General features: G+C 41.2%; 2 protein-coding genes across 11 annotated transcripts in view; one reads left to right on the top strand and one right to left on the bottom strand.

Annotated features, from left to right (window-relative positions):
* The first annotated feature begins 2232 nt into the window (after positions 1-2232).
* LOC117605616 (steroid receptor RNA activator 1) lies at positions 2233-3851 on the top strand. The gene is made up of 4 exons (XM_034327144.2): positions 2233-2420; positions 2695-2755; positions 2911-3366; positions 3436-3851. Exons 1-4 carry the CDS (start codon positions 2415-2417, stop codon positions 3630-3632), a joined length of 720 nt encoding a protein of 239 aa, XP_034183035.2. The 5' UTR covers positions 2233-2414; the 3' UTR covers positions 3633-3851.
* Positions 3852-6871: 3020 nt separating this feature from the next.
* The window catches only part of Tet (tet methylcytosine dioxygenase-like), an 85455-nt gene continuing 65324 nt past the window's right edge, over positions 6872-27002 (bottom strand). For all 10 annotated transcript variants that reach the window (XM_034327183.2, XM_034327186.2, XM_034327182.2 and 7 more), the window contains 8 exons: positions 20267-20504; positions 19810-20045; positions 16561-19375; positions 16035-16210; positions 15481-15834; positions 15187-15414; positions 14942-15096; positions 6872-14866 (listed from right to left, as the gene is read on the bottom strand). In XM_034327183.2, the coding sequence (XP_034183074.2) occupies positions 12190-14866; positions 14942-15096; positions 15187-15414; positions 15481-15834; positions 16035-16210; positions 16561-19375; positions 19810-20045; positions 20267-20504 (6879 nt within the window). In that variant the 3' untranslated portion in view covers positions 6872-12189. The remainder of the gene's footprint in view (positions 14867-14941; positions 15097-15186; positions 15415-15480; positions 15835-16034; positions 16211-16560; positions 19376-19809; positions 20046-20266; positions 20505-27002) is intronic.

Raw genomic sequence — 27002 nt, 5'->3', positions numbered from 1 at the left:
GTCCGAGTGGTGGACGCCCATAGTATAGGCAAAAGGACTTTAAGACAGCTTAGCGTATGGGATGCAACATACTTAAATGTTCCGTACTCTATGGCTGTGCCTGCAAAGGCCTAGTAATGCATGGTTTTATCTCCCATGAGGTGGTGTTCACGGTCTTATGCCGCGGAATCCTTGTAACTAATTTTATCAAATAAAAACCAAAAGGATTCCCACCGAATACTAGTCAGTATATAGTCATATTTACTCTCGCGCCGGAAATTTTTCGCAACACTACTTAAACTTGAAAATTCTAACAGGGTAATATTTACCCTCGCGTTGAAAATTTTTCGCAACAATACTTAAACTTGAAAATTCTAACGGGGTAATATTTACTCTCTCGTTTAAAATTTTTCGCAACACTACTATAACTTGAAAATCCTAACGGGGTAATATTTCACTACACAAGGGTATGCGGGTGGATAAATGATTATGTGATAGAGTTCGTGCGGCTGAAGTGCGAATGATGAGTGTTTAGGGTCGAGAACCGTGATCGTGACAGAATGAATTTCAAGTACGAAAGGGGAACTTTATACAATGCTTGAAGAGCAAATACCAACCCCCCTGGGGGCCAGCCCATATACTAAACTGATGCCAATTTCACGAGTAAAATTGGAAAAACGTTTTAATTTCAAGAGCGATTTCGTTATCAAAGTAAGTAGTTATAATAATTAATAGTAATCATGCTTATTACTTTGATATTGAAATCCGCTCATCGCGAAATAAATTCTTGTACATATAAAAAAGAAAGCGTATTGTGAAGTCGGAGAGTCATCCGACTTCTCTACATTTTTAAACTCGAAATCTATATATGTAAATATGTACAAGAAAACCCTATCCTAAGCTAAGGCATAAAATACAAAAAAAAGCAATTTGCACGATTATCATTGTATAAAATAATACAGTGATATTCGTGGGTCACTATGCTCGCTCAAAAAATAAAAATTACAACCAATTCCCGTGTCGCTACAGACCATTCGTCCTACAACATGATGGGAACCGGAGGAACTTTAAAGCATGCGACTCACCGATCGTTGACTTGCACCACTGCACTCGCCACGCATCTTAAATTGATTCATAGCTCGACTGTTGGCTCGTCAAAGAAACGGTACCCCCACTGGCCAAAGCACTCATCTGGAAGCATAAAAATCACGATTCTTGAACGATATATGTTTTCTCTCAATTTGTTGTAGTTAATATGCTAATACATACTATAATTTAAAAATATGCATGCAAAACTATATAGGAATAACTACATCATAAAATACGGTAAAACACATGCAAATAAATACATCCCAAAACACATGAAGATCAAAACCATAGAACACCATAAAATATTTGCAAAATTGTAGTAAAACACATAGGGTACCACTCCATAAAGCCTACTAATAAATTCGTATAAATATACTAAAACACATAGGGTACTACTCCATAAAACCCACTAATAAATCCGTATAAATATGCCAAAACACATAGGGTACCACTCCATAAAACCCACTAATAAATCCGTAAATATATGCCAAAGCACAAAGGAAACCACACCATAAAACACAATAAAGCACATGCAGGTACATGGGGTACCACACCACACAGCACACTAATGCACTTGTATAAAAATGTCAGAACACATGGGTGACCACACCATAAGACACACTAATATATCCGTATAAATATTCCAAGGCACATGGGAAACACTATAGGAAACACCATAGGCACACATAGAAACACTTGTGGTAACACACTGATAAATCCATGCACGAATATCCATAGTGTCAACCCGTACCGGTATATGTTTGGCAGCTCCATCCGAATGCTTCGGCGGTCGCGATAAGACTGACTAGATTTGACCTTCCTCCAGGTCGCCAATGTACCGGCGTGCGACGCGCCCAATCAAGCATGACGTTCCGCTTCACTGGTTCCGCGGCCGGTTACATTTAACTACTTCTATCTGATATTTGTTAATATTTGTTTAATTATTATTTTATATTTTACAATTGTTTATTAATCAAATTATTGTTATATCTATTTAAATTGTTTATTTCTTTACATTTCCGCGTGGATATATTGCAAAATTTTGTTTAATTATTCTATTAAAAATTATTTAATTATTATTTTTAATTTTACAATTGTTTATTAATCAAACGAACGAACTGCGCCCTACAGAATGAACGAGAAACTAAATTTCTGGTCTGTTTTACCTTGTTGACGTCTTTCGCGAGTGAACGATCAACGAAATCGTAGTTTTCAAATTACTTCTATCTGAAGACTTGTACATCATCCCTTGGGTGCTTGTTTTATTCTATCCGACCTAAAGAATATCAGTCTGGTCCCTATTTGGACATACGATTCACAGAAATGTTTATATTACGAATAAATCAATGCAGGTGAGTCCGATCCGCCATTTTCTTGACCGTTGACAGACAGCAATTTCAATATTTTATAACTTTTTGACGATTTGGGTAAAATAAGGACCAGAGCGCCATTCTTTAGGGCCTTCTGGACACGTCCCTCAAATTTTTTTGCATTCTGTTTAAAAATGACGACGAAAACCGAAAACTCGCGTCTAGGGAATTTTCTAGGGACTGTCGGTAAAGTTTTCGACGCTCGCATCGCATTAAGATTGAACTACTTTTTCCCCTCTTTGTTATTTCTTTTTAGTATTGTTTTCACCGCAAAAACTCTAAGGAACTATCATTAACAATGAATGAAAAAGAAGCAAGTAATACGAAATATATTTATTTGTTTTTCTGTTGTAATAAATATTGATAATCTATAACGTATGTCATGATAAATGATTTGTAATTGCAGCTAGTAATAATAGAATTACTATTTCAGTTCTAAAATGAAATTGTTATAGGCAAGATTATTTTACAGATCAAAATCTTTCCACTCAGAAGGTTCTATTGCCTGGTCACGATCCTGGATGGAATGATCCTCCAAAATGGGTGTACACTGGTGCACAAAGTTCTGCAACTCCTGCCAAGCGGATGTTGAACAAGAGGGTGGCATTTCCATTAGCATCCACGAAAGCTAATGATAAAGAATCTTCTTCTGAAACTAAATCGTTAAACATGCCACCCCTCTTACAGCCATCTAATTTGACAACAGCCTTAACTAAAGATGTAGATGTTAAAGTGACTGAAATAAAAATTGACAAAGAAAAGGTATTATCTGACGTCTTGGAAAAATTAAATACTGTGATTAATGAGCATATATTGGAAAAACATACAATAGAGGAAGTGAGAAAAAGATTAGATATATTGAAGTCTATGTGGCTTGAAGATAAATTAAATAATGTGATATATAAAAATATTTTAGATTTATCTACAGGTCAGTTTTATGTACTAATGTATAAGGTAGTTGAATGTTATTATTTAAAGAAAAACATAATTTTTTCAGCTTTACAAGAAGGGAATGTTGAAAAGGCTGATCAAATACATGTTACACTAATGATGCAGTATGCTAGTTTATGCAGTTCATGGATACCCGGAATTAGGCATATTATTTTAGAATTGAAAAGCAGAACACAGGATGCAGATGCAACACAGCCCCAAAATCCAGAATCCCATTTATTTTCAGTTGAAGAAAACCATTAATATATTTGTACCTGTTAATTATTTTGCAATATAGTTATTGTCAATGATTTTTATGCAGTTATAGAAATTCAAATTATTGTTTTATTTTTGGGGTTTTAAGTTTTAATTAATTTTATTAATGACCAACATGCTTCAATTGAAAGATTAAAAAGCGAAGAAAATACTTATTTTGTCAATGTAACAAATTTTATTGCAATACAATAAATTTCATTGAACTTATTTGGCGTTTATTGTATTTGTAACATTATAATAATGTAAAAATTTTCCATAAAATAATTCAAAATAGCGGAAGCTACATGAAAACTGTAAGAAGATCGGTCGATAAGTCTGAGTAGTTTCCGATAGTTTCCGATAGCTAGCACTAGTGTTCCCCTTGTTGTGGCGGCCGTTGTCGATAAGGAAGATTGAAGATTATTCTCATCGCCACCTTTTTATAACTACATTTATTGTTCATTTGTCATTTTAAAATAAATTGGAATAACTTTTGTAACTATTCATTCTTCGCCAAATTCTCCAAGCCTAAAGACGTGTCAACCTTTATATCAATATTTCCAAATATATATTTTCTCTATTGAAGCGTTGATCATTCATTTTAAATACAGAATAAGTTCTCCACATTGTTACGGAAACTCAGTCGGTAAGTTGCTGAGTAGTTTGCGTCATTTTCGAATTGATAGCGCTACAATCGAATTTTAAAAGTTTTTAATTTTTGGCAGTCTTTTTAAATTACAAGTTTGTCAAACAATTGTTTTAATAATTTTTTCTAATCCTCCGATAACTCCTGTGTAAACAAAAATGTTTGAATAATAAATGATTGTAAGTTCCAAATGATTTCAAAATTCTAATGAATTTTGTTTTCGGTTGGTGTAATTAAAAAATCGGTGGCAATCAATCAAAGATGAAAATTGCAGTCATAATTAGAGTATTGCAATTTGAAGAAAAGTAAGGAAGAAAAGAAAGTTTTTAAAGGATTATTCGGCGAGTACGATTTACTCAACAGCCAATATTAAATACATAACATTTTTATTGTACTATGATATGCATTATTAATGCTTCGGTTTGTCAAATCGGAGTTGCGAACGTTGGGCATATTCTACATACTCTCTACCACATCATATAAAAAGCAATTTTAATTACATTAACTAAGGGAAGTAATCGTATTTGAAACGATACACCTATGTGAAAACGGATACAAGTTTATTTAAATCATGATCCGTCGAAGCAACATTGTCGATAATATCGATCTAAATCAATGAAACGAGTATTTACCACCGACTTACTTAATATCAATCAAATGTAATAATTATCGATCTTGGGTGATCAAAATTTGATTTTATTCCCGCGAGGATCAACTCGATACCATCATCGTTGTTGCATATCATTTCGAAATGATCGTTTTATTAATTAAATTATAAATATATCCATTGTTTGTATAAAGGAAAAGTTTACATTCTCATTGTCTGTATAGGATGGAATTTCTTCAACGCTTTATAATATCTCATAAACATGTACACGAAATGCTCAATAATTGTCCAAAAATATTGTGTACACGTGGGTTGGTCATTTGTCTACGCGCGATGAACATTAAAAACGTTTTTTATATTTCATTCATTCGTTTTATTATCAGTTAAGCATTCTGCTTAACGCTGCCCACAGCTGGTACACGGATACGTAAAATGATTAAGTCTCCTTTTATCATAAAAGTTTCTTGTATTTCTCATTTCTCTCTTATGTATATTCACAAAGGACAATTACATCTTACTTATAACATATTCTTCATCTAAATGTACTCTTATGTCAATAATAGTCATCGATAGCAATGATCAGTTTAAATTACTCTATCGCTTATCGTCTAATGAATCGCTATTAAACTCTAAGCATACTGTGTCTGTGTGTATGGGTGTATGTTTTGTAATTTGTAGATTTTGTACGTGTTCTTTCCTCGTGTACGTGTAAGTATGTGTGTTTTCATCGCTCAAGCGCACCCGCGTTTTCCGTATTTTCCACTTACCCACGTGGATTTTCCCGTTTTCAAAGTTCTTATCTATCGATCGATCGAAATTCACGTAGATCGATGCTCGACATATCGTACGTCACAATTCGCTTTATCGCCTCCTTAACGCAATACGGAGAACCAAAAGAAAACATCTAATGAAACAAAAAAACAAGAAAGAAAAATGATGACGATAATAATAATTATAATAATAATAAAATAATGATAATAATATTAATAATAAAAAATACATCATCAACGTTCACGATGATAATCGAAGATCCTTCTTCGACGTTTAATTAATTATTTTTTTCCACTCTCGTTCACCGTTGATCGATTCTATTATTTTTCTTTTTCGAGTCGAGAATGAATTTCATTTTTTTATCTTTTCCCTTCTCGTTTACTCATTGCTTCGCTATTCCTTTCGCTTGTTCGTCATTTTTTTTGGCGCGATTATTCGAACATGGCGAAAGGCATTATTAAAACACTTTACAAGTAAATATATATATATATATTTATCTTCATTATAAAACTTACATTTTAGACTTATGACCATCTATCTTTAAATCGTCAATATATTAGATTTTCTTCCATTCATCATTTTCATCTTTTTTTTCCTTTCTTTCTTTCATCTCGTTTAATCTCGCGTAAATAAATATTCATAAATACATTTTGAACCCGACGCGTGTGGAACGTTGTCTCGATGGATCAAAATCAAGGTCTCTCTCTATGTTAATATCTTTTTTGTACGTCTTTTCATGCGTCTCTGTTTTTCGTTTAAATCACGAACGAGAGAGAAACGCGTTTTTCTCGTGAGTCGTCGATCATTGAACGAAAGATTGGCGAAAAAACCACAATGGATTCGTAAAGCTATCAAAGAACGTTTTCTTTCTCTTATTTACCTCTTTTTTTATCTATCTTTCGCTTTCTTGTCAACGATCACGAGATCGAGAAACGATCCAACGAGACGACTCCGTGTTCGCGTCGCGGTCCGAATTTCGATTTAAAAATTTTTTTTCTTCTTCTCATGGTTCTTTATCCAAAAATATATGTACACATATATGTATGCAACCGGTGTATACGTAACGCTATTTTTCGTATGCCCTATCTCGGGGTTGTGGGGGGTTGGGGAGACCCAAAGGGGATATTGTTTCGGTACTAAAGTGCAAAAATTGTGAGCGATCCTTCTTCACTTTTTATCTCTCTCCGCTCTCGACTTCGACGTTTTTCCTATAACGATTTCAAACACTTGTTTCTGTATATATATTTTAATTTTTATTTTCGATTTTATATATATATATATAAATACGCGGCGAGCGTCTCACGATTTTCGCACTTCAGGTATAATTTGATGCTCGTTACACTCTACAATTTTTTATTTATGTTTCCGTTCCACCATCGTTTCCGTTCACAAAACTCTGCGTTACGGCAAACTACAATTATTTTACCATTAATTAATCATATTACCTTTACTTTATTCTCCTTTTGCTTTTCCTTCTCGATTCTTATCGATCAATTATCTATTGTTAATTCTGCTTCATAAGGCGGACAAGTGTTTTTACTATATTACCATTCTCACCAGACAGATATACATCGAAGTATATTTCTTTTGTGTGTTTCTGCGTGTGTGTACGTGTATATATGATTGTGTTCCTTTTTTGTATTTGTATTCAATTGTTATTACATCTAATATACGCTCGCTACAAACTATTTAAAAAATTTGTTCACCCTCTCGTTTCGCTCCAACCTTCCATTTCCGTTACACCTACACTCTTCCTCCATCGTCTGCTTGTCTCACATTCTCTCTCTCTCTCTCTCTCTCTCTCTCATCTTCTATTTTTTTGTGGATTTTTCATAACTTTTTTCGTACAAAACAAAATGGCATCTTTTTGGCATTGGAAGAAAAAATACAGTTTTCAACCTCTTTCTTTCTATTTTTTTTCTTCTTCTCTCATTTCGCTTCACTCGTACATCGTTATCATCCCTACAATTCGAATCTTGCATTCTATTTTTTTTAAACCTTCTTTCGAACCGTTTCTTTGTGTCCTCTCTTCGAAATAGAAAAATCGGCATCGTTCTCGCGTGTTATTTCCCCTTTCTTATCATTTCGTACAACAGCTAGTGAGTGATACCTCTCGTCACTCGCTCTAATTACCTATGTTTATCTTTTTTTAATACTATTTTGGCATCGTCGCGACACAACGTTCGCGTATTAGATAAAGAAAAAGGAAAATAGCGATGACAACGAGCCTTTTCCTACCTTTATTTCAAACGAGGGTAGTACGGTCGACACGATCCTCGCGACTCTGGACACAGTGGCGGATCCAAAGAAATATGAAACCTTAAAAAAATTAGTATTTTAATACTTTAATTTTATTAGATTTTAATACCTTTTATATTTCATGTGAAATGTGAAAATTTTAAATTTCGTAAAACAGAAGTTATTTCATCCCTGTAGTTTCAAGCAGGGCTTGAAACCGGATCCACCCCTGTTTGAATGTACCGTAACTATGTATCTCATGCACCACTTACTCACGCAAAGTTTGATGACAAGCACGATTCCGGAAGTCGACGAGAGAAAAGAAACCTTGCTTCTGTGTTCTAATCGTATTATAGACCGCGATCGAGGAAAGAAACGTGTACGAATTGTGAAAGAAATACAGCTCCTTCAATGCTGACGATTGCTCCTTATTATAATTAACAGTGTGTTTGGTTAATTTCCAAATTTCAGTTTTTAGAATATTAAAAATAAGAAATTTATGAATTTCATCTACCTCGATTAATAAGTTAATTAAATTCTTAATTAATCATCATTGGAGCGTTTGAAAGCATCGTGAAATTGATTACCAAACGTGTTTGTTCGCACATGGCGTGCGTTTAATCGAACCGGAAGTCACCATGCTTCCGGTAAAATGGCCGCAAGAAACAAGAAGAGTATTGCGATCGGAACGTTTTCTTGCGGAGAAAAAAGAAAGGGATGACGAAGTTGAGAAACGGCGAAATTTATTTTGTTGCTTAAAATGGATCAAAAATAGAGAAGTTTGAATTCAATGATTCCCAGGATGAATTCTTCTCCGTTGAGAATTTTAATTGACTGGTTGAGATCGATTTTCGTTCTCGGGGGAATTGATCGAAGAACGGTGCTCGACGAATCGTTAAAAATAATCTCTAACCGAATCGATCAATTAGTCGACTCTTGATTGTATCCTTCCTTTGTTTAAAACTCAGGGACTTTGAAGTCGCCGTACGATAAAGCGAAGAACGATAAAAAGAGATAACAGAAGGGACGACTAGCGTTTAAAAAGGCCCGAGCTTTTGCTATCGATGATATCGCGATTGTGCTCGAAAGAATGTACAAATAATAATAAAACAAAATAAAGCGAAAGAAGAAAGTGCAAAGAAGAGGTACTTCCTGCTAAAAATGAAACAAACAAAAAAAAAAATTAGAAAGGAGAGATAAGAGAGAAAAAGGAAAGATAAGAGCAGCAAATAAAATTCGAACAACGCGTTCATCTCGTCAGAACTTAATCAATAAATAATCAGATTAAATTAGATTATATTACTAATTATTACTGTTTGCCGCTAATAATTATTATTACAACTACGTTATGATAATAATGAATGATAATATATTAATGATTCTTATTAATACTCCGATGGGCGAGGGGTTGGACGCGTCTTTTCTCCTCCCTTCATTTCTAGCGCCGCGATCGATCCATCGATCTCGAGCAACCACAATTTTCATCCCTTTTGTCCTTTATCGACACACCTCACAACGCACTTCCGGCACGCGTTCTCGTCTTCCGGCTGGTAGCGTCGTGCCTCGAAGCCTCGAAAGGCAAACAATTAAAACAAAAATTAAAAAAACAGAATATCTATATTTCCCTCGTAAATAAATTACAAATGGAACTTCTTCTTTTGTTTGTTCGAAAGCACGACGTTATATCTTTAACCCTTTCGATACTATAGACGCCTAGACGAATCGAGCATGAGTCAAATTTGGAACGACTATACTGTCCACTTACGAGTTAATAAGATTTTTAATCTCTGATTGTAGCATGAACGCAAAAATATTTAGACATTTTTAAACTTTGATCCACTCGCGATCCATTCACAGTTCAATCATTCCAATCTCGGCCCGCATTCGATCCATCGATATATGTATAAATAAACCTTAAACGTTCCATGTAAGACATGGAAATATTTTGAAATAAATATTTGAACTAATTTCATTTCTACCCTTGTCCCGAAAGGGTTAATAATTCCAATTCATTCTTCAAATCGAGCTACGACAAACGATCGAAGAGCAACCTGAATGACGATAATAAAAAAAAAAAAAATCACTGGGTCCTATCAGAAGATAAAATGATACTGGCTGGATTATTTACAATGACAAAGAAATAGGGATCGGTTCGAAAGACGCGTTTTTGGTTCTAACTCGAAACCATCCTTCTCTAGACTCGCTTGGCTCTTTCCTTAGCGAACGAAAAGCTATCTTCCTGGCTCGAAAGAGGGCTCGATCCTTCATAATGTTGATTAATTCTACAATAGGGATTGGAATAGACAGTCGGAAGAACGTAGTCGACGAAGAAGACGGCACCATCCCACTTTGAAAGTGTACCTTTCATGATACGATACTATTATTTTGTGTTTTTGTACTCGATCGAACCGAAGGACGAGAATTAATTAATTAGTAATGTATGTATGTGTGTATAGAGGATTTTAACGTGACGGTAAAAATAGATCTACGGGTGCAAACACGTGCAATCGTGACAAAATAACATAATAAATACGATGATTTAACAAGCGCAACATGTACAACAGGCGAACAAAAATTAAACGAAATACAGTGAATCAGAGAATTATTCGCATAAGATAATCAAGGATCATTTTTATTTAAAAATTATATAATAAATTTGTAAGTTGCGATTCTAAATAAATAGTATCTGATTCGTAAAATAGATCAACCCTTTAGTGCACTGTATTCTAAATACACTACATAAGATAATATGTACAAATCTCTCACGTATTATATAAAAAAGATAATATATAAAAATCTGAGTGCATGATTAGAGCTGCATCTTCGTTGAGTCACCCAGCAACCACCATTCGAGGGTTAATTTCAACAAATTTTTAAAAACTTGCAAGCTTAATTTTACAAATTGCAAATAATTTTCTAACTCGCTGTAGATAGAAACAGTAGTGTACAAGAAAAAAAGCAGAGAAAGAGAGAGAGAGAGAGAGAGAGAGAGAGAGAGAGAGAGAGAGAGAGAAGAAAAAGAGAATCAAACGTCGATAATTATCGTTTAATTAATTAGCATAAAAAACTTGAGATCATTTTCTTGTGTCTATATATATATAATATATATGTACGTGTGTGTCACGTGTATCTATGGCGAACCACCGCAATAGTTTGTTTCTTTAAAAACGCGGTTGTCTCGTCTCGAGATTGTGCATGATGACCTGTACAAAAACAGAATCGATTCGAAACTAACGCTGCTCAAAAGGTGGTTGGATGGATGAAAAGGTGGAGGGTGTGGGTGAGGAATGGGGGTGTAAAACCTATGGTGTTGATCGAACGGACAATTTGGTCGATTGGGTGGATGGATGCGACAAAAAGGGTACGTGTTTAAAAAAAAAATAAAAGGAATGCGCGGATAAAAACCGTGTCTCTGCGTCACTCTAAATACAATGTGATCCAGCTTTGTACAACGTACAAGTTAGCGTTACATGTTTGCCACTCCGTGTAACGTCGCGATAAAAACCTGTCGTCTAGGCTTGGACTAGCTAAATACGAATTATACGTCTCTACCAACAAACACGAAACCGTTTAAAAATATACAATCGGATGCGTTACATTCTTCCTTCGTTTCCATAACATTCTATCCATATTTAGTTCATTGAACTTGTTGTTTCCATCCTCGATCAAAGTTTCTGTCTGATCGGATATATTCTTCTTCTACTTCTTCTTCTTCTTCTTCTTTTTCTTCTTCTTCTTCTTCTTCATTCTTCGTATAAATCCACGTTGATCATTCGTCTCTTGTGTCAGTACGCTCGCAACATCTTATGTGATTCGTGTAAAAGATCGATATAAAAAGGGAAGCCCCGATTAGAATTGAATCCCGTACGACGTTTATATCTCAGCATGCGAACCAGTTTCCACCTATCTTCGATTCGTCTTCGTTACTGTCGTTCCCGTTTCTGTGTAACGTTTATTATACTCCCCGCAAAAACATGAAATAGAAAAATGGCAGTGCAAACGTGTTTTCCTCGTTTCGTCGGTAAACAACCTCTACTCATCTAGGACGATGATGATAATTAGAATAGAAAGCCCCTCGTGATGACGGTTTGTCGTTTCTTCTTTTTTTTCTTTATTATTACTATGATTATTTTCATTTGGTCTTTGATCCCCTTGATAGTTTCTGTCGTCTTTTCTCTCTGTTCCTCGCGATTCGTTTCGCGTTCATCGAGAACATGGTCTGCGTATCAGCCTGACGAGATAGCTCGGTCGACTCTTGGCACGGTTCTTGGTCATCGATCTGAACCGTAGCCCCCGACGGTTACTCATCCAATGGCTCCTCCTTCTTGATACGGGCCGGTTATCATGCACGGATGCATGGGGAAGAGCGTGGTCCAAGTCATGGTGGTGTAAGTCGGTGATCTCATCATGAACTGAGAGCTTGGAACAGGAGGTATGTAAGGAAGCGGTATGGATTTTTCGTTGATGATTGCGCTGGCAGGACTGGTCGGAGTCGATGGCGTGGACAATGACTGCGATGTGGTCGACGAAGTGGTGATGGCGGTCGTGCCGGTGGTGCTGGTTACGCCTAATTTTCTTAGTCGCATCTTTTCCTCCCACTCGTCCCAACCGTGCCTCGGTCTGTTGAGGTTACGGTGCTGATAGAAGACCAGGCTGATCCTGGTCGGATTGAGACGATTCGGCTTCTTCAGGGCCGTGGTGGAGTGCATCTCGTGTTTCGCACACTCGAAGAGTACGCTACCATGACCCAGCGCTATCGCCACTCCTCCCATCTGCGAGTCCTTGAAGCATTCCTCGTTGTCCGAGTAGTCTGCCACCTCCCCGAGTGGTTCTGCTTTCGGCGGTGGTTCTGGTAGCACCGGGAAATACGGTGGTGGTCCGTAAATGTCCCACCTGGGTGTCTCCCACCTGGCCCAACCAGGATTTAAACCCTGATAGGGAGGTACACCTTGATAAGGATACTGTGGCGATGGGACAAAGGCTTCTCTCTTTGGTTGTTGGTAAAACTGTGGTGGATACTCTGGTGTTTGAGGATGATACGGAGTCTGATGATAATTGTAACCTTCCCACGAATTAGAATAAGGTTTTTCGAATACTGGATACGTTGGATATGGTCCGTACTGGGGGAAGGAAGCGTGAGGATGTCCCAAGGCTGGCACTGGATGGAAGTCTTGCACTTGCTTCATTTCTTCTGGCCATGGGAAACAGTTAGAGTTTGGATTCGCTACATTCTGTCTGTTATCGTGGAATCCTTCCTTTATCTTGTTCTCCTCCGGCCATTCTGGTTTCCGTTGATTACTCTGATGCATCGTTCCGATACTTTGCACTCCATTGCTCAGACTGTCCGCGTAAACGGCGGTTCGCATCGGTTCTTGAGGTTTCAGAAACGTCCTATTGGAAGAATTTTGATATGTATTGTCTGCATTCGGATTCTGGCTCGACGCTGTCCTCGAAGGTGGTCTTCCTTTTGGCACTCGGAAGGGAGAAGGATCCGGAGGTGCTTCCCAACAGGGTGGCTTCGGCTGATCCGGATGTGGTATTCTATCGTTCCAGTTCAGAGTTTTCTGATGATCTACAGGTTGTTGATGAGTTCTTTCGGAAGCAATTTGATCGTTGTACATTATTTGTTGATTGTAAGGTTTAGATTGATCAGGGTACCAGGAGCCGAGCATGTTCCAACCACCCGCTTGATCAGAGGGAGCTGGCGACATGTGATTCACTCCAGGCATCCTCTGTTCCGGTACTTTCTGCGTTTTATATCTCCTTTGATCAACCGGGCTATAATTCTGAGCACCGTTTTGCTGATTATTCGGTGGAAGATGCGACGAGCTGTGAAGCAACAGATCCGGATTCGTAGCACCGAATGCTTTATGACTAGCGTTGTCCATGCAGGGAGATACCGCCGAGAGCCCCGGGTACACGTCCATGTTTGAATCGTGTTGATTCTGATAAGGATGGTTTCTGACCGACTGGACAGGATGCGACGGGTAGTGACCTTGTATTCTACCGGTGAACGACTGTTCGGTCTGCGACTTTTGAGCCTCTAAGTAGTTCTGCGTCATATGGTACTTTTGCTGACTAGAATCATGCGCAGGTTTCGAGAAGGGGAATTTCGACTGTTCGCAACTCTGCCGAAGAGCGTTGATGTGCTGCGGGTGGTTACGGCCGAGAGCGCTTCTTTGATCCAAATGAGGCGGGAAATTTGTACAGCCTGTCTTTGGAGATGCACTACCCTGCCTGTTGTCGTACACGTTATAATTTCTGGATGTGGGCACGTGGGTGTAACCGGTGTCAGGATACCCTGAGCTCCTTGGCGAAGCCATCTTCTGATCGTGTGGCGTGGGAGGACAACCTCTGGGAGACATCGAATAACAAACGTCCCCGGGTGTACTTGCGTGAGAACTCCTTGGTGAAATTGGATGAGTTCTTGGCGAATGAGGATAACAATTCCTTGGCGAGTCTATGGTGGAATTAGGTAAATTTCGTGAGCCTGGCCGATGGTCGTCCTGAGAAACGGCGCTCCTAGGCCTTGTATCATCCAGACTGGTACTGTCTGGATCAACTTTAGCTTCCCTGTCCAAACCACCGAAAGAATACTCTCCCCATGGATTCAGCCAGTTGTTCTTTCGTTGATCGAGCCAACCGTTTCTACCCCACTGTTGTTCGTTCTGATAACCCCAACCTTGATACATGGACACCGGACTGTCAAGAACGGTAGAGGATACCTGAGAGCTCTGCAACTGCGCGTCCATCCCTTCGAACATCGACGCCATTTCCAGGGAGAGCTGTGTATCCCTCATTTGCGGTTTCGCTGCCTCTTGGTGACCCGGTACACGACCTTGCTCGTTCATTTTCTCCCCTGTATTCTTTGAACCGTCTTTTTTGTTGCTCACCGTGTCCGGTTCGTCTTCCTTTCTCTTTTTACCGTGTCGCCTACAGGGCTGCAGCGGAACCGATCGAACTCTGACCTCGCAGGGATACCTGGATCAAACGATACCCCCATTGTTATTATATCTTAACAATAAATTTCATTTAAACAATAAAAATGTTTCTTACTTTGTTAATACTTCTACAGATCCATCCCGAACCTTCTCGTCCTGTCCCTCTTTCGACCCATACTCGTCCGTAGTGTCCATGATGTAAAGCGGAAGTACGTGTAACTGTTCGTCTTCAGGTTTTGATAAAGTGCGATGTTTCGTCAAGGTAACCACCTATAAAGCAACCAAGAGCTACGCGTCAGTTGAATTTCATTAAAAACACGGTTGCTTATTAAAAATATACAGACTCTTGAGTATACTCACCACGGTACATCCATTGTTCATGTTGTGCAGATCACGATGCGAGTGCGCGCAAAAGTCAATGCAAGCCGTGACACCGGAAAATGGTCGGCCAGGTTTGAATCCTAAACGGCACTCGCTCGCTTCCCGTTCGAATTGCGTCTGATTGTTGAATGCTTCCGGTGCAAGGCTGAGATACAGAGGCGACAGAAGCGTAGCTAGGACGTGCATTCTTTCTTCAACTTCTTGCTCCTGTAAACAACATTGCATCGTTATCATTAATACTAGTTTATCGTTAAGAAGATAACGATAGCTTACCTCTGATCGTACTGATAGTCGGAATTTACGGACGGTTTTACTTCTGGCGTATTTGCAACCATTATAATACATGGACCAGGAACATCCAAAGGAAAAGCTTGCACCGCAAGTATCAGGATCGAGGCCTTGACAGGCGCAGGTTCTCGGTTCGTTCGTTCCACATCTTCTGGTCGTTGGAAGACCAAATCGATTCAATTTATGGCTCAGGAGGGAATATATCCGATCGGCTTCATGGGTTGGTACACCTTCCCAGGCTACCATCGCCACGACGATCCAAGCTGTAGGACACTTGTGTCCTTGCCGGTGTTTCACTATGGTCAAGATCTTCTCGTCCAGACCGGATCGTCGGAGTATCTATCGAATCACTGATATTTATAATCCTATCACCAAAAGTGGAACAAATAAAATATCACAACAATTCAAAATGATCGATTGCAACGTAGGGATGATTTGAATAAGACAGCGTCTCGTTATGATAACGAAGAAAAATAATTAAAGGGTGGGTTTAGACTTTCAGATAGATTGTGTAATTTATATATATTAATAATGCTTACCCACTTGGCCATCGGACATCCCTGAGTCGTCTTTCCCTCCTTTCCAGTGTAGATGACCTTTTCGAATCTTATGGCGTTTCCCTTAAGGCCGGTTCTTCTTTCAAGGTCGTTCCGTAGGTCAGGCAGGCTTGCAGCCGCCCCGAGATGAGTGTAGTACGAGCCGGGTTCTGGTGGACCTTGTAGTTGAACCTCATTTTACTTACGAAACTGGACGTTTCAACGGAAAGGAAGCAACAGAAGCGGAAACATTTATGCCACGTATGTAGGTATACCCCCTGGGAAAGGGGTGTAAGTTAGGTACACGTGCATTCCTCTTTGGGTCACTGAATCAAGGCGCATAATCGGTGTATTGTCGGCCGTAATATTAGTAGTAGTAGTAGAAGAAGTAGTAGTAATAGTAGTAGTACAGTTTTATTTATTTGTTTATCTGTTTTTCTTTACTTTTTTACTTTCGTGTAACAAATAAATCGTGGTTAGTGTGTTCTCTCAATGTTAGTGTCGTGCTGAATACTCAATAGCAACTCACATTTGTCGGCGGGGAAGCAGTTGCAGTCCGGCACTTCGGTCCTGACATTGTTCTTCAGTTTGTCCAAGTGATCTTGCAATTTAGTCGTTGCCGATGGCACGCTACCGCTTCTAGGACTCTGTGGACCTTCGTTCTTTACGTCGGACTTGTCCGCTGAGTCGGCTAGTATCTCGTCCCTTGTTTGCAGACCTTGACAACAACCGTCTCGTAGATGTTCTGGTGTCGGTTGTTCGGTACCGCCTCTGCGACAACACCAAGAACCGGTGCCTGCTGTTACTTTGGCAGGACCACCGTCTCCACGGAACATGTAATCGGAGTTTTCCTGAGATCTTTGATCCGGCTCGCTTTTGATCTCCTTCGTTGTACAGCTTTCGCTTTTGGACGAGGCTGCCGGGGATGAAACGCAGTCGGAACTGGAACAACCGTATTCGCCGACGTTTTCCTGCTTGATGATCTGCGAGGAATCGCAGTTCGTCCCCGTGGACGTTGTCTTGTCGGTGCTCTCCACGTACGGTCTGTCTTCCTCGTTGATCAACGACACCTGTGTCGTTTCCGGGAAACCGAGACTGTTCTCACACTTCTCGCTGTTGTCCGCGTTGTTTTCACACTGCTCGAAAACTTTGTCGTTGTTGGTCTGATCTAAGCACAAACTTCTTTGAAACGATTTGTCGTCGATGGTCTGATTGTCGTTGCTCTTCATCTCCTCTTTCCATAAATGCTGTTGTTCTTGATGTTCCTCTTGTTGTTTCTCACAGGGTTTCTCTAGTACGGTTTTGTTCTCCGAGCCGAACTTCATGAAACTCTCGATGACCGTCATACCGTTCTCAGACAGTACACTGCCGTTGTTTCCTCCTCCTGACCACTCCCATAAGCCACCACCGTCGGGCAAACTATCGGCCCGAGGGTGGTGGCTATGCAATAAAAAATTACCGGTCAAAGATTCGTTCGACTGCGTCATCGAGATCATGTTCGACTGGCTTAAATACTGTTCATTTTGTTGTTTCTCCTGCATTTTGTCCGAGTTTTCGTGCGAGTCTCGCATCCGATCTTCGCTGTGATAATCCCGATTCGTTCCACTATTACTATTCACGTGATGAGATTGCATCTGATGGTGCATATTGTGATGTTGTTGTTGCTGTTGTTGTTCCTGATGGCTCATCTGATGTGCAGCCTGCTGTTGAGCTTGCTGTTGAGCTTGCTGTTGAGCCTGCTGTTGAGCCTGCTGTTGAGCTTGCTGTTGAGCTTGCTGTTGAGCCTGCTGCTGAGCCTGCTGCTGAGCCTGCTGTTGAGCTTGCTGCTGCTGCTGCTGTTGAAGGTGTTGATGTTGCAACTGTTGCTGCTGCTGCTGTTGTTGTTTATTCAGGATCATAGATTTCAGTCGACTGTTCAAATTAACACGATTAGATTGAGCAAATACGTTACTCTCCTGAGCATCTTGGTTATCCGAGAACCCGTTTGGTTTACCGGTGTCCGTTGTTTGTTGCTGCCAAAGCACTCTTTCCCCGGAGTTCTGCATATCTTGCTTGGTTGTCTGTTGGCCCCAGGTAGGTTGATTCTCGGCCACCGAACTAGGCGACCAGGACATCTGGTTGTCCATTTTGTTCTCTTGTGGCTGAGGCTGCCACGCGGCCGGTTGATGACCGGGCGTTCTCCTCGGACTAGGCTGTGAGTCTGGCCATTGTTGTTGCGGTTGTTGACTACCGTCGCTTTTCATACTATTCGGCGACCAATTCGATTGACTAGTTGGCGTGTCTGGCCAGGACATTTGATTAGACGGTGTGAGTCTAGGATTCTTTTCTATCTTCGTCTGCTGCGACCACTGTTGCTGCTGTTGCTGCTGCGTTTGCTGTTGTTGTTGCTGCGGCGTTAACCTCGGATTCGATTGATTAGAGTTCTGTTGTGCCTGCATCTCTGGACTACTCTGTTGCCAACTGTGTTGTTGGCCGGAAGGCGTCATTCTGGCGTTCTGGTGAGACGGATTCTGTTGATGGTCCGACAACTTCGGAGAATGCTGTAGCCACCCTTGGTGCTGAGGCTGTTGTTGACTAGAGGGTGTCAATCTTGGATTCTGCGTGTCCCTCAGCTTCGGACTTTGTCGAGACCAATTTCCCTGAGTTTGTTGCTGTTGATTATCTGTATTGTCTGTCCACGATTGCGGTGTATGCGGAGTCTCCTTCACGCTACCATTTTCCCAGCTCATGTGACTGGCTGGCCTGGGTAATTCTTGTTGCCCCTGCATTTGCATGCTCTGTTGCTGTTGCTGTTCTTGCTGTTTCATACTGTTACTCTGCATACTCGATTGTTGCTGTTGCTGTTGAGATTTCTGTTGTTGGTGCTGTTGTTGCTGTTGTTGCAACGTTCCATCCGACCAATTCATACTGTTGCTTACGTTGTTCATCTTTGCACCGGTACTAGTGTCGGACCATATGTGTCGTTGTCCAGCATCGGACACCGAATGCTGCCGTTGCATGTGTTGGTGTTGCTGTTGTTGTTGCTGCTGATGCGACTGCTGTTGAGCCACCTGGGGCTGCCATTGGTTCTGTACTTGTTGCTGACCCATTTCCACGTAGCCTGGATATCCGTTAGAGTTGTGTAAACTCTGAGGGCCCGGTTGAAGTGGATACCCAGGCATCTCGTTTCCCGACACGTTGCTGGCTGCGATCGTCGCGAATCCTTTCACCTGAGTGTCGGTCTGCTGTTGCTGGGGTTGCGACGGTGCCTGCTGGGATGCTTGTTGTTGTTGCTGGTTATCCATGTGCACCGAGCTACTACGACTCGTGGGGGTGGTTGAAGGCGGTGGTGCCATCGTCACGTCCTGCAAAAGACATCATTCCATCTGTAATTTAAAATTGTTCCAGGTTACACGGCATCGTCTGATCGGCGTACGAACGTGTTTCTTCGCTAGACATAAGGAGAAATTCGCAACTTAACCATCGGTTCTTTAAACGATTTCATGTAAATTTATAATGATCGATGGTCAGGTTCCAATTTCTCCTTGTCGGTAGGAAAAATAGTATCCTTGAACCATTGTCCCTCGACTATAATTAATTTATCTAGGTCATCTTCGTCTCCCTAAATTTCGTCTCTCGAATAACTACCGCCTACTATATCGTCTGTAGATATAAATAAACGTTTCAAATGTTTCAATTCAATATCCGTTCGAGTTGAAATACATTTAACGTTCACTTTGGGGAGAGAGTGATTTCGCGAAGACACATTTAATTAAAAACGATTCATTTCTAATTGTACCTGTTGTTGGTAACCATTGACGTAATCCTGCCTTTCATAACCAACTGATTGGGTCGCAGTAGCAGCGGGATCCATGAATTGACCGTTTAGTGGCCTCTGAGCTGTCGATGGTACCGTTTGCGGGGCGACTGGTGGCAAGGGCGAGGGCTGCCCCGTGATTGTGTATTGTCCTGTCGCTCCGGCTCGTTGAAATGCCGACTGATCCGTAGTAATGAAAGTCTGCTGCTGATATGCGACTGTAATCAGAAAATTCGCGAACTGATTCCAACGGGAACGCATCGCAAATCCGCGGGACAAAGACCTGCAGTTGCAGGCTTTGCATTCTGCGGTCGTTTCACAGTGAAAAATGTAAAACCGTTCATTCGAATCGCGATTGTTGAAAATGAATTTGAAACGCGAACTTTTTTAAAAATTTATATAAAGAGCGAATTAACTAATCGATGGATTCTTCAATTACCTGGTTGTGGGTGGTATGGAGCGGCAGCGGTGTACTGAGTATGATACCTCAGCTCTTCGAGCTGATTCGGAGCAGGAATTTGTTGAATGAACTGCTGAGGTGGCCATGGTGCTGCTGACGTTTCAACCGCAACTGTTCCCACGGGAGTAACTCCCTGGTGCCAAACAGTATTCCCAAAACCGGCTGCTGGCCGGAAGCCGGCACCAGAATCGCCGTAGAACGGCATCACTCCGGGTGACTGTACGGAAACATAGAACTTAACATTAATTTAATAAAAACCTTAACATTCTTAACACTTCGACTAATTGCATTTTTATAATACTCTTCACACTTTCAATTAGAAATGTCTCAAGTTTAATTCTGAATACCGCGGTAATTATATAAGATTCTTAGACAGCACAGATGAAACGTTTCTTTCAACTCACGCTATTTCAAGACACTCTAACGTAAAATGAAAACCGTCTTTTCATTCTCACCAATGTGAAGTATTTTAGAATTCTCATAGGTACTAATTAAAACATCAAATCCCTTTGGAAATATTTCTATTTCTATTGACTATTCGTTTTTCTTTTCTTTGTAAGAACACCGCCTCTGAAGATTAACAATTAACACGTTGAATACCATGGAGGCAATCAGTATGAGACCGGTACCAGAAATTTAATGCAATATAAATTCTAAGTGAAATTATCCAATTTCTGAAACAGCCTGTATGCCAAGAAGAGGGAAAGATATTCTCGACGACCCAGACATCTTGAATACTTTGGTTCTACGGGTGATAAGTGGCCAAGAAATATCGAAAGAGGAAAGAAAAAGAGGCATAGACGTCGCAAAGAAATTCCTGAAGTCCGCGAGGAGACATCTTTTATTTAAACGCGTTGGACTTTGAAAAATCGATCGTTCAAAGGAAGACAAGCGAATACAACTCGACAGGGGAGAAAGTGAAATAGAATGACACAAAGCTCGGTTGGAGGTGTATGGAGGATGAGCAAACTGATCGTTCGTGTTCGTTGCTTTCGTTTTGTACGAAGTTTTATAGTCTGGTTGCCAGTTCTTTCCTTCCTTCCTCTTACCCTTCCTATCATTCTATCCCCGTCTTCCTCCCTCTTTTTAACCCAATCTATTCGTGGCTCTCTCCTGTATCGTCTCTCTTTCTCCCTCCCACGATACGTCCCTTGGAATGGTTATTTTCCGTCTTCCTCTCTCCGTGAACCTTCCACTCGAAACCACACAACCGACCACACGCGGATCGAAACTCCGCGTGTCTTGCTCTCTCCGAGCGGTCGCGAGCGGAAGGTAGCGATGGGCTTAACCCTTTCATGGGCGAACTTTAATAATGAAAGTTTTTTATAGGAATTTTTATCCTATGGCGATAAATCGACGTCAAAATGTGTAAGAAACACCTTTAGCTACGCGAAACCTTCGAAATATTCTTATGAAATTCAGAAAATTTAATGGACAGTGAAATATAACGGGTTATCGTTAAATGTGTTTCACGTATCTCGCCTATTTCCCGAGGATTTCTGTTTATCTGCTGTTGCAATGTGCACAGCACCGAACCGTTTTGCGGGTTATTACCCTTGTTGCGCGGTACAGTTCAATTAAGTGAGTTACGATGGTAATTCCATCGGCTATGACCAAGGAAGTGAAATTTCCTCGGAATATTCGGCCTGGAAATTCGAACGAGCTCGATATTGAGGTACTAGATCGAACAGCAATTTTCGAAAATCTAATCAAGAATTTAGGGCAAAAATAAAGTCGTGGTAAATTTCATTTTATCCGATAGAGAAATCGGTCAAAATTTTTCATCGTCACCACAGAATTGACCCTTTAAACCATTCACCCCGAGGTGCACCCTCTTCACGGGGGCGTTGAATCGCAGCAGCAGGAACGTGTAATGTTCCGTGAATCATCGAGAGAAGCCCAGGAACCAGTCACCGAGGCTCTGGTATACAGAGGCAAGGTGGAAAAACGAAGGAAAGAAAAGAAAGGAGCCGGAACGACGACGGAAGGGGTCGAGGTCAATGAACAGAGAGACCTGAACGTTAAGTTCCTTCGAGACCAGAGAGGGTCGAGAGAAGCCCGAACGGGACGAACGTACACACGGAGAAAGGAAGGAAGAACGAGCGGGAAGCGAAGGTGGAGTCTCCTGGAGGGTTATGTTTGGGTGCTGTCGCGGCACATCCCGTTTTATCACGCCTCGGGTTTACGTTGCCCTAGGTCACGATGTCAAGAGAACGGTAGGATTTTCCCCCTGAGAGCACACCACGAGCGAGACTCACTTTGGATAGAGAGAGATAGAGATTGATGGTAGAAGAGGAAAGGAGGAAAACACGAAGGAGAAGTCGAGGTAGGAGGTAGAGCTCTGAGGGATCGCTGACTCGGTTGGCGAGACGCCCGGCCTGGGTCTTCGATGCTATCAACCTCGACCACAAACACCGATTCACGGCCACTTTGGGGGTTACCCGCAGTTTCTCCATTCGCCAACACCTCTCTTGCTCTATGGATCACTACACACGACCCAATTCTTTTTTACCTCCTTTCGATATTTCATTGAACCCCTCCAAATGGGTATTTTTCTATCTTTCGACTTCCTTTTGTCGATGAATTTGGAAAAATTCAGTCTCGAAATTATCTGTTGCCAATCAATCTCATCGTCGGAGAAAAGGTGGTTGTTCTAAAGGCAATGAAGATGTTCCCTAACAATACAACACGTGCATACAACGAGCACGTTCACCGCCCCTCTAAGACACCGCATAATTTAAACCCCCATTATAGCTTCTACTTCGGAGGCGCGAGCAGCAACAACGCCTCCTTTATTCACGTCAAAACGTCGGGGATCGTGTTTTACACGCATCCTTCTCTCGGGCTACCACTTCATGAATCAAGCAAATAAAAGCCTTTCAAACAGAAGAATACACCGGCTAGTGTTTTTCTTCGCAACCAGCAATAAAAAGCAATGAAATCAAATTTCAACCGATGATTTTATTAGATCGAACGGTGGTTTTCTCGAGAAAAATTGATTCACAGATCCTTCTTTATGCACGTATGTCCCTGATCACGAGAAACCGATCGAAGTATCAGAGTCCGTGGTCGTCGTTCCCGTAACCGTGGCCCGATACATAAATAGCCCGATAAAAGCTGTTTTACTGCGCAAACGATTCCGTTTTATCGGTTTTCACGACGGTCCACGATCGAACGAGAGAAAAAAAAAAGGCGAGTGTAGATACAACGTTTCACGCCGCTATCTGGCTGTTAGCTGAAACAGAGAGGGTGAGAGCGAGGGTGGAATCGGGGACATCGCGTTTGATAAATGAATTTTCGCTGCGAAACAAGCTACGCGGATACGCGTAACCATCAGCGATGTTCGAACGTGCGATCATCCGCTCACGGTGAACGCTTAATGAAATAAACGTATCGATGCGGGACTGATTGCTGTGGCTAATTCGTCGATAAATTTGCAGCCCCTCTTGTTTCAATCGAATCGAGAACGAGAGAGACGGGGATAGAGGAGCGGACAGAGAACGGCGAAATTAATTTCTGGCTGGATTTTCAAAGCGGTTTAAATTCGGTCGATTGTCGGATTCGCTTCCGTGTTTCAGCAATTCCGAGCATACGTCTACGGGTAATCGAATAGCAGGCCGATTCTAGTGATCCTTTCTGATCGATGATGATGCGATACAAAGGATGCTCTTTTTACGGATCTGTACCGATTTTCTAAAAGAATTTTTCTCTTCTGTTACGGTTTAGCGTAACGAGTTCTCAGGAATTCTGAACCGAAGGAATTTATACGCGTCCTTAAATCGAGGTTGCGAAAAAGAATCGGTAAACAGGGGGACAGAAACTGGTAGCTGTTTTATCTACATCTTACCCGGCGAATATATTCACGATCGGTCGCTTTCGGTGCAAACAATGCGTCTGAAACGAAAAAAGAAATATCGTGGAACAAAGCCGCAACTTGCGCCTTCCACGTTGTTTCTCTCGGGAACGAAAGGGTTGTTTCCCAGGCTTACACTCTGGGGGTGAGATCGAGATAAAATTCTATTGAATAATATATAATGTTAATTCATCAATCGTTATAGAAATGTTTCCGAGTTTCATGTACATATCTCTCGAGTTTTGTTTAAATAAAAAATTATCAATGTTTTCGTGGCCAGGGTCAGTCACTTTTCTACGAAGCGTATACGTTTAGAGAACTCTGCACTCAGATTTCAAACCTCTGACTCACTAATAACTCTATCTATATTCTTGAAGATACTGTTATTTTTAAAACGGCTCGTAAATTTTGTTCGTTTCATTCTTAATTCACAAACGACACCATTATGAATCACTTTTATAGTTGATTGGTGTTTTCAAAAAATTGATAAACATCACTTTACACTTCAATAAATTCTCCACGGCTAAAACGGCACTTTCCAAAGTCTATAACACTAGGTTCACAGTACTTTAGTGTGTCCGTTTGGTACGGTGGTGAACGGAGCGGACACACGCGTTTCCGCGGCATAGAAAACCGCACGTGCTTCGTGGTCGGACGCAATTCGTACACGGCCAACGAGCATGGCTCGCGTTTCGCGGTTTCGGTTTACTGCATAATTGCGTGGCCTGTAACGTTGATTCCTTTATCGGCGACGATATTGCCAATTACCGTGTCGCGGGGCTGACCGCGTTTACGCGCGCAGATAGCCGCGTTTAACGCGGGGAAACGCACGATTAACGCGGCACGACTGTATGCGCCAATTTACAATGAAAACAACCGCTTAAACGTGTACCAGATTTTTATCAAATTTCTTTCTTTATTATTTTTATGAATAATTACCAGGCCTCGTACATTTTGCATATTTTTAAAATTCTGAATAATTTAATAATTAAGAGAAGTTCAGCATAATACATCAAAATATGTAAAACGTATGCAAATTAAAATTTTATAAATATCCTGGAAGTAATAATTTCTATCGACCATGAAAAGCGTCAGCTCAGAGGGGTTGAATTAAAAAAAAAAAAAAAAGAATCAACGAATGAAAGAAAACTGAGTGTAGAGTTGAAACAAAAATTCAAGGACGATCTTAAGGGTTGTTAATCGTGAAGAATACTAAACAGAATAATAGAAGAGGAAAGACGTGAGCAAAAGAGCGTTGCTCTTACCCCTGGTTGTATGTCGATCCTACAGTTGGCTGGTGGTCGCGTTTTCGCGGTTTTTTCCCTCGTGACAAGGGCTGCGAGGAGATCGTCCGCCGAAATAACAGCATAACGTCGGGGCAAGGGTAGACTACCGGCAGACAGCGACTATGGGGGCGGTGACCGCCCGCCAACGCGAATCAATACCCGCAGGAACAGGAACCACCGACCGACCTGGCAAGAGGGAGAAGGAGAGACAGGGATAGACGGAGAGAGATGGGTAGAAGGTCCCAGAGGTAGCGAGCGAGAACGAAAGAGGGGAAGGAAAAGCGAGCAGTATCAAGAGGAGCAAGAGGTGGCGGCAGAGGCGGAGAATGACGGGCGGAGAGGAACAAGGGTGGCAACGAGGGGTTGAAAACGGCACGGAGTAAGTGCCGATACCTGTCTACGTTTCGCGATTCCTTCTGCGGGTGCGCCATCATTCTGCTTCTTTTTTTTTTTCTCTCTTTCCTTCTCTATCTCGACTTGCCCGTTCAGAAGCCACGGAGATTGAGTGGAACTTCAAAGACGTTTTACCATACACCTCGATGAGAGACGTTTTGAGCTGGCAGACACGAGCAGCGGAAAGAATTGGCTGAGGATTCTTTCTAGATGAACGGATACTAGATTTGGAGGAAGTAGCAATTGATGGAGATTAGCCTTTTGAAGGGGTCTGAACTTTAAATGTGAATTAGGTATTAGGATTGATGAAGAGTTATTGAAGGTTAGTGTTTAGAATAGTTGGATGGTCATTCAAGTTTCTATATAGTTCTCTTCAAGACAAAGGATTTTTGGAAGTCGTCATTAGAATGTCTTCCGAAGAGATGAAAAATAAGAAAAACCAAAGTCATTACACCTTCGAATACCGGCAAACGTCCTGTTTTAAGGGTACACCCATAAACACGGAGGTCGACAGTAATGGGGCAGTAAATTTTATCGGCTTGCTGGCCCGTTCAGGGTACGTAGGGTTGTCAGGGTTCAACGGGACGACCTTGGTGGTAACCGATAACCGGACAAGTCGCAGACGGGCTGGAACCTCGTCAGACACCGGTGGTCGGAGTTTAACACGCGTAGTTTTACACACGGATTATCCTCACACGTGTTCAACTTGCCACCGTTGAAAACACGCGGCGTGCTCGCAGACTGGTTTGCCCAGTAACCTCGCGTCGGCCAAGAGGATCGAGATACACGTTTGAAACGAACGCGAAGAACCACATTCCTACCGCCTTTTCTGCTCCTCTTCGCTCGACTTTCCTCTTCCTCTTGGCTCGTTGAAAGCGAGAGGAACGTCTGGGATCAAGACGTCTTCGCGGTTGACCGGTTGCGCGTTTCCTTTTTGCTCCGGAAAGGATTGAATGTCGCTGGATCATCGTCTAACCAGGCTACTTCCTGACACAATTTTCAGGATTTCATCCTCAACTAATTTGTAATTTCACAACGGAGCACTCAACCCTTTAGTGTTAAAGATTTTTGAATAAACACAGAACGGAAGGAGCAAGTGTATCCCCTTGGAGGATGAAGACAGATTGAAGTAACGAACCGCGATAGTCTAGGTCTAGGTCAAGGTCCGGTTTCACCAATGGCA

The sequence above is a fragment of the Osmia lignaria genome, chromosome 14 (assembly GCF_051020975.1).
Source record: "Osmia lignaria lignaria isolate PbOS001 chromosome 14, iyOsmLign1, whole genome shotgun sequence".
In the NCBI taxonomy this organism is placed as follows: domain Eukaryota; kingdom Metazoa; phylum Arthropoda; class Insecta; order Hymenoptera; family Megachilidae; genus Osmia; species Osmia lignaria.
This window is presented reverse-complemented; position numbering and strand designations above follow the sequence as displayed.

Coding starts and splice junctions, on each gene's coding strand:
- LOC117605616 (XM_034327144.2), top strand. Junction 2,756..2,910: donor AATGAATGAAAAAGAAGCAA/GTAATACGAAAT, acceptor ATTATTTTACAG/ATCAAAATCTTTCCACTCAG. Junction 3,367..3,435: donor TATTTTAGATTTATCTACAG/GTCAGTTTTATG, acceptor TAATTTTTTCAG/CTTTACAAGAAGGGAATGTT.